Source organism: Oryzias latipes, chromosome 13, assembly GCF_053564925.1.
Source record: "Oryzias latipes strain Hd-rR chromosome 13, Olatipes_Hd-rR_3.1".
NCBI classification, from domain to species: Eukaryota; Metazoa; Chordata; class Actinopteri; order Beloniformes; family Adrianichthyidae; genus Oryzias; species Oryzias latipes.
This window is the reverse complement of record NC_136249.1, coordinates 16,969,679-16,982,823: the sequence shown is the minus strand read 5'-3', so window position 1 is coordinate 16,982,823 and position 13,145 is coordinate 16,969,679. Positions and strand designations below refer to the sequence as shown.

The following is a 13,145-nucleotide window of genomic DNA, read 5'->3' as shown; positions in this document are numbered from 1 at the left end:
TGCTTTTTCTGCTGATCTCATCCACTCACTTTAAATGATGTTCCTACTGTAAATCTTTGAGAAACATCATCAGAGGAGCAAAATTGTCGCTAATCTAACCAAACAGTGTTGTTGCTGAATTTTGTGATAGAAAAATTTAATCATTCATTGTAAAAAAAAAAAAAGTCTAATATGAATTCAATGAATGGTGTTGTTATTTTTTAACCTTTAACCTTCTTCCACACAAACATTTGAACTAACTGGTTACAGGTAGCAAGAAACAAGCCAGTTTAACAGATTTTGTTGATAAAGTACAGAAACTACACTACAAAAACAGGCCCCTTAGAAATAAGTGTGAAAAAATCTAACCTATTGGCAGATTTTTTTCTTATTTAAAGAAAATCTGCCAATAGGTTAGATTTTTTCACACTTATTGCATTAATGTGGTAAGAAAAATGGTCTTACCACGAATCCTTATTTTAAGAAAAAAATTCAAGACACTAAGACAAGTTTTCTAAAACTAAGATTATTTTTGCTTTTGAAAATCTTTCTTGATAAGAATAATTTTCTTGCAAGACATAAAAAAAAGATAATTTTTCTTGAAGCAATGTCTTTTTATTTTCTTAAGATTCGGTATTTGTAGTATATCAGTTTGTAGAATTAAACTCCTGTGATCCAGTGAGCCTTCAGGGATCCTTTGTCTTGTCTGAAGTCTCTGTTTGCTCCTTGTGACTTCTCTGTTTTCCAATATGCCATGTTGGGAGCTAATATTTTTGGGATATGACATTAATTATAATTCATCCATCAACAGTACCTCACATTTTCTCTTCGTCTGGGCTCTCCACCCCATGTTTTTTTTCAGTCTCATGTTTGTTTTAATCCCTAAAAGAGGCCCCCTCTTTTCTGATGATCATAGACTTTTTTCCATCTGAGCCATAATCTTTATTTACTGCAACAGAGATCCCTGAAACTGATGTGTTTTCTTTTTTAATTTTCAGATCACAGAGTGGGAAGAGAAGCAGCTTGATGAGCAGGTCAACTTCAACAACTGCAAGATTGACCCCGCCCCATTCCAGCTGGTGGAGCGCACGTCGCTGCATAAGGTTTGAAAACGGCTGCTGTTTTCCAAATGTGCAGATTCGGATGGCAAAGTAAAACCAGAACATTAAGGTTTCATTCCTGTTAAATCCAAACCCGGCCCTCAATAAGGAGGGCTCAAAAAAGGCTTAAGAGGAGGGACATCACCAGTTACTAAAAGTTATTCATGTAATCAAACACTGTTCAAGAGCAAAAACTTAAGAAACTTAAATTTCATTTATCTACTGTCTATCCATCCATCCATCACTGAGGTATAATGTGAATGGGTATTCAATCCATCGCAGTGACAAACTTAAAGGCAGAAAATGTTCCAGACAATGATAGCTCCTCAGAGTCACCAAGCATAATAACCAAGATTACGTGTTAAACTGAACGTTTAGAAAATGTAGTTCATAAAACATTAGAACTGAGGTTGGACTTTTTTCTTTTCAGAGAAACCTAAAATCAGATCAAATATAAAGTCATGGTTCCTTTTAATTACAGATGAAGCCATGAAAAGAAGACTGAGCATCTTCATCATAAAATCTGGTTAAAACACTTCCTTACATCAAATGAAGGCTTTTATGGCAACCCTGTTTGTCCCAGTGAACCTTCTTTGAAAAGAGTTTACTTTTGTCCTGCAGTCAATGGCAAAGGCTGGACTGTGTCCAAAGGTGATGGAAGTCAGGCTAAATAATATAAAACTTCTGTCTTTGAAAGGAGAAAATGTGATTACAGTGGAAAGGGGAGGTGTTGGTTGTTGGTTGTTGTTTTCACTGCAGCACATTTCCACCCTGGAGGGGGTTTGGTCTTGCAGGTCTGCATTGCTGAATTGAGCGCATGCACAGAGGAACTTTAGCTCGCCAGCGGCTGTGGCACCACCTAATGCGCTCCATTCATAATGCTCCCTTCTCTCTCCATCATGCTCTGAAGTCTGTGAAAACTCTTTAAACATTTAACAGTGGGACCTGCACCGTCTCACACCCCCTTCTACCGCCTGCAGCAGAATCATGCTGCTCTCCTTCAGCGAGGGGCTCTTCTGCCACCGTCTGTGTGGCTCACACAGGCAGGTTGCAGAGGAAGACTTTGTCTCTTGAGAAACAGCAGATGAAGAACCTTCATCTACTTGTTGTGTTCTTGGTGTTTGCTGCTCCAGAATTCCAGTTGCTTTTCTAAACAAGAACTGGGTTTCCCAATGATCCTTTTCTGCCGTGCATGAAGTTGGATTATTAAGCCTTACTCACCTGCATTCAGACAATGGGATGACCTGTGTGGGCGGAACAGAGTTTTGGGTTGTCCCAGTCCGTAGTGGGTCGTAGAGAGGAGCGGCTGCATCTTGGGGGGGTGCAGTTTTGTCTTGCAGTTCCTTTGAGACATGCACGACCACCTCAAGGGGCGTCATGAAAATTGAACCAATGTAGTCATTGTGGTAAGTGTATCATAAAGTATTGAGGATAATTTTTTTTAAGTGATTAAGTGAGGATAATGGAAGGTACGTGCACTTATGATATACAGGTAATGCTGTCATATGGTGCTCTTACACCACACTCTGGTCATTAATAGGGTGTGAGTACTGCTGCACGCACTAGGTGTGCATGTGATACGATAGGATGTCCATTGTTCACACGAACTACCGTCTGATTTTCCAGTTTCTTCTTTTATTACAGTCAGGCTGCATACAAAGAGCACACACTTATTAAGTGAACAGCACTAGCGGGCGCCTTGCACAGTCCAACACCTGGCCAAGGATTTGGGGCAGGTGTTGAAAAAAATGAAAATTTCACCCACTTCACCCTTACTTACCCTTACGTGTTGTATAAAAGTTCACTACAACTTGTTGCCTGCAAAATAACCATACGGTTGTTCCCCGTACAGGTTTGACCGTTTTTCACTGCAGACAGCTCGTATTCACTCGCAAGGACAGTTTGCTTAATGGAAGCAACTCCAGGCTTTAGTGGAAACCTGGTGATGAGTCAAACTACAGCTGCCTGTTGCCTAAAAGCATTCAAACTTGGCTGTGTGAATCAAGCTTTACTGTCCCAAATGGAGAAAATTTGCCAAACACAGAAAAGGATTGTAACTTGAACCCAGCTGGCACCAGCACTGAGCTGCTCTGCTCCATCCCCGCAGTTCACTGCAGTTATTGTTACTGTATTGGAACAACACATCTCTGATTTGACTGTTCACCTCCAATAAGATGGATTGGAATTTTTTGATTTGGATAAGAAAATGGGAACTGGATTCCAGGAAAAAGCTTCAGAGTGCTCGTAATCCCAGAATATTCAATAATACCCAAAATACACACCTCATTTTGAGCTGGGAGGAAGCTGGTCTGTTCAGAGAAAAGCTCCACACTCATGAAATCATGAGTGCTGCATTAATGCCTGCAAACCTTCCTCACTGTGTCAGGGAGGATTTTGACATTTACCAGTAGAAGAAGAAATGTTGAGCAGCCGAGTTACACTTCAACAAGAAAGTCAGAAAATTACTAAGTACAGAAGGAAAATCGCAGAAATTGATTTCCAATCAAGCTTCACATCTGATAAAACAACTTCAGGTTTAAGGCCAAGTCACCAGTCCAAAAGGCAAATGTTTAGTTGGTTGTTTGGAGAGTTGATGCTGCTGGCAGGAAATCAGCTTAGTCTATTTCTGCTCAGAAACATTCAGACTTTTTTTTTTCCTGAACACTTTGTTCTTTTGCAGACTCACACCATCTTCGCCCTGCTGGGCCTGGACCACGCATACGTCACCAGCATTGGGCGGCTCATCGGCGTCGTCTCTCTTAAAGAGGTGAGGGGCTTTTTATATGTGATAAGAAAAAAAAATATGTAGAAATTTCTAGATCATTTCATGTAGACTCTACCAATTAATGGTTAATGGCATGAGTTACTATGGCAACTTGACATATCCTGAAACATACCTCCATTTCTGGAACCGAAAGCTGAGGCTATCAACTTCCTTAGCCTCAAATTTACCGTGGGAGCTAGCATAACCTGCTTTCTGGAATACCCCCCAGGCCTACAGGGCCAGTGTCCTGCATGTTATCCAACTAATCTGTCAATGAAGCTTTTCATTGGCTAAACACACCTGATCCAGGTAATCAGCAGCAGATAAGGCAGGATTTCTTACAAATTTAGAGCTTGAGGACTGGAGTCAGACATCCTTGCGGGCTACAGTCACTCTTCTTTCAGGCAAGGCAAATTTCTTTGTACATTTTGTAAAGATAGACTATTCAAATTGTTTTACTTAAATTATTAAAACAAATATTTAAAAAATGGGAGTGATCATTTAAAATAAATGAGAAAAGATAGTTAACATGAAATTTAAAGTAAATAAACTTAGTGTTTCAGCTGATCTCAAGTCTTTCTGGAAGTCAGTGGTCCCCTACCCCCCAAGCTGTGGACCGGTACTGGTCTGTGGGACATTTGATACCGGGCCACACAACTTATATTTTTTTGAAGTATTTATAATCTGATTCTGAAGGAAGTTTTACTTTGGAAATCTACTAGATTCTCTCCACTACGTCCAATTCCTTCTTGAAGTATGTCAAGTCTCTCAGTCACGTGTTGACAAACAGCCGCATCTTTCTTAAAACGGCTTCAGTAAATGTTAAATTTGACCCTCCAACCTAACAAAAAAATCGAATGTAATTGGAAATTCATGAACAGAAGAAGAGCTTTTAACTTCAAAATAAAATAAATCTGCATTTAACAGACAAAAAACCAGGATAAAAATATGGATTTCTTGTGACAAATTGTTCCCAAACACCATAATACTATGACATATTAGTCTGCAACCAGTTGTCAAATGTTACGAGGATGCTGCTTATAAAGTTAGTTACATTGTGGTTTCACGTTTATTGTTACATTTAGAAAATACCAGTTTTAGTGACCACTTTTTTTTATTTATTCATTGCACTTTTAAAGTCAGTTGAGGCTAAAGTTGGCATCTGTTTTTTTTTTGTTGCTTCCACTTTGACGTTTATGGGTTAAAAGAAAATCTATATCATATTTAAATCTTTCCTGCATAAAACCTAGTGAGCAAATAAAGTTTAAAGATGCTGCAGATATTTTACAGAGGATGAAGATAGACGTTACCCTCAAAAGTAAAGAGAAACTGGAGGCCCTTTTCAGCCTCATACAGGCTGGCCCATGAAAACATTGTCTGACATTAAACTGGTCCGTGGCCTAAAAACGGTTGATGTGGAGTATAGAAGCTGAATGCAGCATCTCTATGTTTGGTTTGGACTTCAGGGACTGTGAAAAGACTGTATCCAGATGACCGTAGAGGTCTGGCTGGTAAATACTGGGTCAGTAGGTGAGGTTCTACATGATTAAACCAAAATAATAATAAATGAAAAACGTTTATTATTTAGTTTAACGTATATTTATATTAAAGGCTTTAAACTACTATTGTGTCTCCAGGTGAATCTATTGTGGCTAATTCTCTGCTTCTTACGCAGACCTGGTACCCTCAGCTGTCTGTATTTATTCAGGTTTTAATGTTTCTTGACCTGCTTTTATCCATTGCCGAGCAGAACAACTGATGAAGAGGGCAGACGTTGGTTGCGTTTAAACTCCTTTTTTTCCTTCGTCTCTCCTGCAGCTTCGTAAAGCCATTGAGGGGTCAGTGACGGTGAAAGGCGTGAAGGTGCGGCCCCCTCTGGCCAGTTTCAGAGACAGTGGCACCAGCAGCAGTGAGTCGGAGGCCACAGAGCTTCACAAGCTGTGGGATCGCAACAAGAACATGTCGTTACCACGAGAACAAACCCCATCAGAGTCCGCGGAGAAGTCACAGTGAGGGACGGTTGAATAGGAGCAGGTGGAGGACACAAAGGAGGTGGCCTTTCATCTCCAATGCCACACCACCAACCAAATCCTCAGGGCCAAGGATCAATATTTAGTGTGGAGATGATTTTCTCTCCTCGTCTGCTCCTCCTTCTGTGGTTCCATGTCTGGGAGTCCTGCACTGACCCAGCCTGACACTCCCCAGGATGAGAGGGCCCCGTTGTCCCCCCCCTGCTCTCCGTTTACCTTTGGGTCCAAAGCTGGGATTTAGAGGGAAATTTTAAAAAAGGATTTTATGTTTGTTTGTTTTCTTAGGGACGTGATCAAACTTTGGATTTGCAAAAATTACTTTTTGACTGAGTCTTCCACTTAAGCAATGAAATTCAGAGGTTTCGACAAGGAAGAACTCTGTAATTTATGAATGTGTGAGTGTGTATGTAGACAGGAGTGTGACGTCATAGGAGTTTGTCTCACTGGTTTTAGATTTCAGTTTTTTGTTTTTCTGCTTTGACAGATCAGGTGGTCGGGTTTGAATAAAAATCATTGTGGTTTGTCCAGCTGAAGAGCATTAAAGAGCCAGGAGGCTGAGCGATGTGCAGCCTCATCTTCAAATGCTCATCCTCTCTGTAAGTCTCTATGTTCAGGTTAAAGATTATATCTAACCTATGCAAGCAGACGTGTCTGTTGGCTCTAGCTTCCATTTCAAACCACTGTAGCCGCAGCCTTTTACACAAGGCAAATGCATGCAAACCGCCTGCAGTGATGCACTCCAAAAGAGGAGGTTTTCTCCTAAACATAGCCCTTAATCAGCAGTCCAGACAAGGTTGAGGCGGATGGGGGGCAGGAACACTGAAAAAAAAGATCTGTTGGATTGACATAAAAAAATCATGGACATGGGTTGCGCGCAAAAAAATCATGTTGGACCAATATAATTATTGCACATAATAAAATCATGTTCTACCATAATGAATGCTTCTTTGTTTCTGCACCTAATAATTTTACAGAAACACACAAGATTTTATTATGTCATTTACCATAATTTTTTCAAAAATTTAAAAAACAATAAAAATTTAGCAAAACTATTATTTTTTTTAAATTACCTACATAGTTCATTTTAATTTATAAATTATTTTAATAAAATTTATATTGAAAAATAAAATTGCAATTGCAGATTATTATTTAAAGCAAATACTTTCTTGTGCAGTATTACAGTCCAATGAACATATGACACTGAACACAAATTTCAGATTTAACTTTTTTATTATCTAAACTTGAAAAATATGTTTACAGTGTAGCAAAAAGTACAAATCAATATAAATTGGGCTTGCTATTTTTATTAAACAGAAGATAACAGAGCCAAAGCAAACAGCTGGAATCCCTTCTTAGGAAAAACTTTTTAAAGGTCATTTTTATTAAAAGAGTCTGCTCTTTAAGCCTGAAACCTTAGGCACAACTTTGCCCTACAACTCTATTACAGTTTTTCTTTGGATTAACTCAAAGGTGTTTCTGACATGAGGATGGTAATCAGATTTGTGCTGTAAATAAGGCCAAAAAAGCCTTGGCAACTGCCACTCTGACACTTGGTGGGTCGACCACCAAAGCCTGGGAGATGTGGACCATGAGAATGTCCTCTTCCTCGCCACTTTCCATTAGGAGGGAAATTCCCACCGTGGTGTCCTCGATTGCCTCCTGGATTGCTGCATGGTCTTCATTCTAAAGAACACAGAAAATATTTGTGTGCACAGTTTACATTTGAAGTTTAGTTAAAACGTCTAGATTACACAACTCACCTGTACTTTGAATAAACCCCTGCACCTGCTTATGTTGGCGAGAAGGTCAGCAGTCTGAAATACAAAGAGTCAACAAATTTTAAATTCACATGCAAACTTCAGAAAAATACAATTCTTACCCTTGGCTCATCAATAAATGTTATAGTTACTGGGTTAACAAAATCATTATATCCTTAGTGTCATGTTAACAGAGGTAGTGGGATAACTGATCAATCATCAATTTCATTATTTATTATGTATGTATCTTTCTGCATAAAAGTTGTGTGTAAAGAGTAGGGCTGGCAATCTTGATTACCTCACAATTCGATGACAATCCAGGAGACAATAATTCCAATAATATATGGTAAATGCATGGTGAAGGGGACCCACCTGACTCAGTGAAGACTGGAGCATGGACCCCAGCATGATCAGGGAGGAGCAGTTGGAAGTGTTGTGTGATGAGCTCTGTAAATTAATCAGGAAATAAATATAGTGACACTTCCACAGCTTTGTTGTATAATTTTACTAACTAAATATGCATTGGTTTGAAATCAATAGCTGCAAAAATATTCTTAAGAAATTAGACCAGAAAGAACATTTGACACCCCCCTCCCACCACAGGATTCAAACCACGCTTAATGAGAACCCGCGACTTTTGAGATGGAAACTGCAAAACTAAACTAGCAGATCGGGAGTAGCTAATCCCCCCACCCATAAAGGATTCCCATATTAATTTATCAAATAGGGGGAATCTGTGAAGTAGTATTACAGACATTAATATAACTAAGGCTGTAAACTTTTTACTACACATATACACTTGTTCCAAAAGGACATACATATTTTCACTCCATTTTAAACTCTCAAAGCTAAAGTCTCCATAGAAAAATATGTTCAGCATCATAGAATGAAAACAAAGCTCTGATTGAAACCAAAGATCTATGTAAACTGGACAAACCGAACGCATTCTGTGCACGAGACGCGCACGGAGAATGATTGACAGCTGACTGAGACCGAAGTGCGGTGCTGTTTGCTGGTCAAATAATGCCGTCCTTAAGCTAGCTCATGGTGGAACGGTATGGAAAAACGAAATAATGACAATAGTAATGATAGCTTCTCACATTTTCCTTCAATTTCGGTCTCAACGCAGAATTTAGCAAAGGGAAATCCACTTAGTGACGATGAATCCCCATGGCAAAGTTTTTCGCCTGTGGGAAAAAAAATAAACCGCGGTGCCCGCGAGCGCCCACTGCCCCTTTGTCAAAAGCGAATTCCTACGGCATAACTACTCGCCACTCTTCCCCGCACATCGTTTGAAATCACCGTGTTTACCGCTGAATCGGTCTTCGACGTGAAAGAATTTACCTCGCTCACCTCCCCCTACCTGCCGTCACTGCGGTCAAGCCAGCCGTCATTCGGAACTGCGGTGTCAAATGAGCCGCTCCTGAATTTTCACGGCTCTCGCATTCTCAGCTTTACGGTAACAGAGCAACAACGGCTAAAGTCCGGTTTTCAAAGGAATTTTAGAACAGTGAAAAGTCAAATGAATGTTTAGAGAAAAAATACACTAGCTACTCTTATCAAATAATAAAACAATTTTTTTTAATAAAAAGGCTAAGAATAAATTGAGTGTTATTAAGTATACTCCCAACCATATAGCCCATTCATTTATGTTAATAGTAAATATAATTTAAGTTTTCACATATGGACATGTTACGATGTAAAATATTTATCAGAATCAGCACAGACACTTTATAATATAAAAAAGGAGACTTGATCTAAAAATACTGTTTGAGATTTGTCACAACATAGCATTTTATGAGAGAGATGCAATGTTTGAGACACTGTAGTTTAAAATGTTGCCATAATCCAGGCCATCAGCTCCATTTATTCTCTTCAGGACTATGTTGACTACACATACTGATATTTTCAGACACTTTTAATGTAGAAATTTTGAGTTATTCATGTTTGAAATCCCAAATATTTTACATTTTGACAAAGTCCAATCGTCTTTCTCTGACAAAGATGCAATGTTTGAGACACTGTAGTTTAAAATGTTGCCATAATCCAGGCCATCAGATCCTCATATTCTCTTCAGGACTATGTTGACTACTGTAGAAAATGTATGTTTTAATATCTTATTCTTTATTATGTTACAGCTTTATCCTTAGTGTGAAGTGAACTTATTTTGAACTATCCAGATTTATGGTCGAGTGAAATTCCTTTTTGCTTTATGGTTGCAGCATCCTGTGAAGACATAGGATGTTCTTTGTGCAAACTTAGGTGTTTTTCTTAGGTGCCATAAACATGCCATGGGCGATATCTGTACCATCTGGGTTGAAGATTCTTCCCCTGGGAAAGTGCTAAGATTCGTGTTCTCATGTGGAGGTTGAAGCTGACCTTTGCTCTGGATACCGGTAAAAGGAACCTTGAGTTGTCCAGGAATGATTTACTCTGACCAGATGGGGACTCTCTTGATCATCGGACTGTGTGCGCCGGTGAAATGGGCCCCCGAGAGGCGGAGCGGATCCGAAGCTGGCAATCGTCAGCTATTGGCCAGAGGAAGCAGGCGGGCTATCAGCTGACGAATCAGAGCGACCAGGGGTGGAGGACCAGCGACCATGATCTTTCCGGAAGGCGGAGATTCAAACACATCTTAAAAAGACTGGTTTTAAAGTTTTCCATTGTTCTTAGGAAAATCTACGAGTAATTCGCATGTAACTTGTGCGTCAGTAGATCTTTACTTGAGAATCCAGATATATCTGCATTAATGTTTTAAACTGTGCTTTAGAACTATTGTCAGGGAAATAAACTCCGTGTATTTTTAAACCGGTTGAATCCTTGTTTGTTTTACCACTCTCGACTATCGAACACGCATGGATGGAAAGAACCCAAAAACGGACGATTCTCTTTCCTTCACTACACATACTAATATTTTCAGACACTTTTACTGTAGAAATTTAGAGTTATCCATGTTTGAAATCCCAAATATTTTGCATTTTGACAAAGTCCAATCGTCTTTTTCTGACAAAGATGCAATGTTTGAGACACTGTAGTTTAATATTTCGCCATAATCCAGGCCATCAGATCCTCATATTCTCTTCAGGACTATGTTGACTACACATACTAATATTCTCAGACACTTTTACTGTAGATATTCTGAGTTATCCATGTTTGAAATTCAAAATATTTAAAATTTTCACAAGTGCTGAGCGTCTTTTTGTGACAAAGATGCAATGTTTGAGACACTGTAGTTTAATATTTCACCATAATCCAGGCCATCAGCTCCTCATATTCTCTTCAAGACTATGTTGACTACACATACTAATATTTTCAGACACATTTACTGTAGATATTTAGAGTTATCCATGTTTGAAATCCAAAATATTTTAAAATTTCACAAGTGCTGAGCGTCTTTTTCTAACAAAGATGCAATGTTTGAGACACTGTAGTTTAATGTTTTGCCATAATCCAGGCCATCAGCTCCTTTTATTCTCTTCAGGACTATGTTGACTACACAAACTGATATTTCCAGACACTTTTACTGTAGAAACTTTGAGTTATTCATGTTTGAAATCCCAAATATTTTACATTTTGACCAAGTCCAATCGTCTTTTTCTGACAAAGATGCAATGTTTGAGACATTGTAGTTTAATATTTCGCCATAATCCAGGCCATCAGCTCCTTTTATTCTCTTCAGGACTATGTTGACTACACATACTAATATTTTCAGACACTTTTACTGTAGAAATTCTGAGTTATTCATGTTTGAAATCCCAGATATTTTACATTTTGACCAAGTCCAATCGTCTTTTTGTGACAAAGATGCAATGTTTGAGACACTGTAGTTTAATATTTCGCCATAATCCAGGCCATCAGCTACATTTATTCTCTTCAGGACTATGTTGACTACACATACTAATATTTTCAGACACTTACTGTAGAAATTTAGAGTTATCCATGTTTGAAATCCCAAATATTTTACATTTTGACCAAGTCCAATCGTCTTTTTCTGAAAAAGATGCAATGTTTGAGACACTGTAGTTTAATATTTCGCCATAATCCAGGCCATCAGCTACATTTATTCTCTTCAGGACTATGTTGACTACACATACTAATATTTTCAGACACTTTTACTGTAGAAATTCTGAGTTATCCATGTTTGAAATTCAAAATATTTTAAATTTTCACAAGTTCTGAGCGTCTTTTTCTGACAAAGATGCAATGTTTGAGACACTGTAGTTTATTATTTCGCCATAATCCAGTCCATCAGCTCCTTGTATTCTCTTCAGGACTATGTTGACTACAAATACTAATATTTTCAGACACTTTTACTGTAGAAATCCTGAGTTATCCATGTTTGAAATTTAAAATATTTTAAATTTTCACAAGTTCTGAGCGTCTTTTTCTGACAAAGATGCAATGTTTGAGACACTGTAGTTTAATATTTCACCATAATCCAGGCCATCGGCTCCTTTTATTCTGTTCAAGACTATGTTGACTACACAAACTGATATTTCCAGACACTTTTACTGTAGAAATTTTGAGTTATTCATGTTTGAAATCCCAAATATTTTACATTTTGACAAAGTCCAATCGTCTTTTTCTGACAAAGATGCAATGTTTGAGACACTGTAGTTTAATATTTCGCCATAATCCAGGCCATCAGCTCCTCTTATTCTCTTCAGGACCTTGTTGACTACACATAATAATATTTTCAGACACTTTTACTGTAGATATTCTGAGTTATCCATGTTTGAAATTCAAAATATTTTAAATTTTCACAAGTGCTGAGCGTCTTTTTGTGACAAAGATGCAATGTTTGAGACACTGTAGTTTATTATTTCGCCATAATCAAGTCCATCAGCTCCTTGTATTCTCTTCAGGACTATGTTGACTACAAATACTAATATTTTCAGACACTTTTACTGTAGAAATTTTGAGTTATCCATGTTTGAAATCCCAAATATTTTGCATTTTGACAATGTCCAATCGTCTTTTTCTGACAAAGATGCAATGTTTGAGACACTGTAGTTTAATATTTCGCCATAATCCAGGCCATCAGCTCCTCTTATTCTCTTCAGGACCTTGTTGACTACACATAATAATATTTTCAGACACTTTTACTGTAGATATTCTGAGTTATCCATGTTTGAAATTCAAAATATTTTAAATTTTCACAAGTGCTGAGCGTCTTTTTGTGACAAAGATGCAATGTTTGAGACACTGTAGTTTATTATTTCGCCATAATCAAGTCCATCAGCTCCTTGTATTCTCTTCAGGACTATGTTGACTACAAATACTAATATTTTCAGACACTTTTACTGTAGAAATTTTGAGTTATCCATGTTTGAAATCCCAAATATTTTGCATTTTGACAATGTCCAATCGTCTTTTTCTGACAAAGATGCAATGTTTGAGACACTGTAGTTTAATATTTTGCCATAATCCAGGCCATCAGCTCCTTGTATTCTCTTCAGGACTATGTTGACTACAGATACTAATATTTTCGGACACTTTTACTGTAGATATTTTG

General features: G+C 38.1%; 1 protein-coding gene and 1 long non-coding RNA gene across 8 annotated transcripts in view; one reads left to right on the top strand and one right to left on the bottom strand.

The window, feature by feature from the left end:
* The window catches only part of LOC101162182 (chloride channel protein 2), a 97,311-nt gene extending 90,502 nt beyond the window's left edge, over positions 1-6,809 (top strand). For all 3 annotated transcript variants that reach the window (XM_023961539.2, XM_023961538.2, XM_078956541.1), the window contains 3 exons: positions 978-1,082; positions 3,760-3,846; positions 5,662-6,809. In XM_023961539.2, coding sequence (XP_023817307.1) covers positions 978-1,082; positions 3,760-3,846; positions 5,662-5,856 — 387 coding nt within the window. In that variant the 3' untranslated portion in view covers positions 5,857-6,809. The remainder of the gene's footprint in view (positions 1-977; positions 1,083-3,759; positions 3,847-5,661) is intronic.
* Positions 6,810-7,084: 275 nt separating this feature from the next.
* LOC110014005 (uncharacterized) lies at positions 7,085-9,131 on the bottom strand. 5 transcript variants are annotated; one of them, XR_002874437.2, is made up of 4 exons: positions 8,994-9,131; positions 8,003-8,077; positions 7,634-7,687; positions 7,085-7,556 (listed from the first exon to the last, which is right to left on the bottom strand). It is a non-coding gene; the product is annotated as an uncharacterized LOC110014005 (long non-coding RNA). The 5 variants fall into 5 exon arrangements; XR_002874435.2 differs by having other exon boundaries at positions 8,984-9,123; XR_002874436.2 differs by having other exon boundaries at positions 8,975-9,113.
* Positions 9,132-13,145: the final 4,014 nt, after the last annotated feature.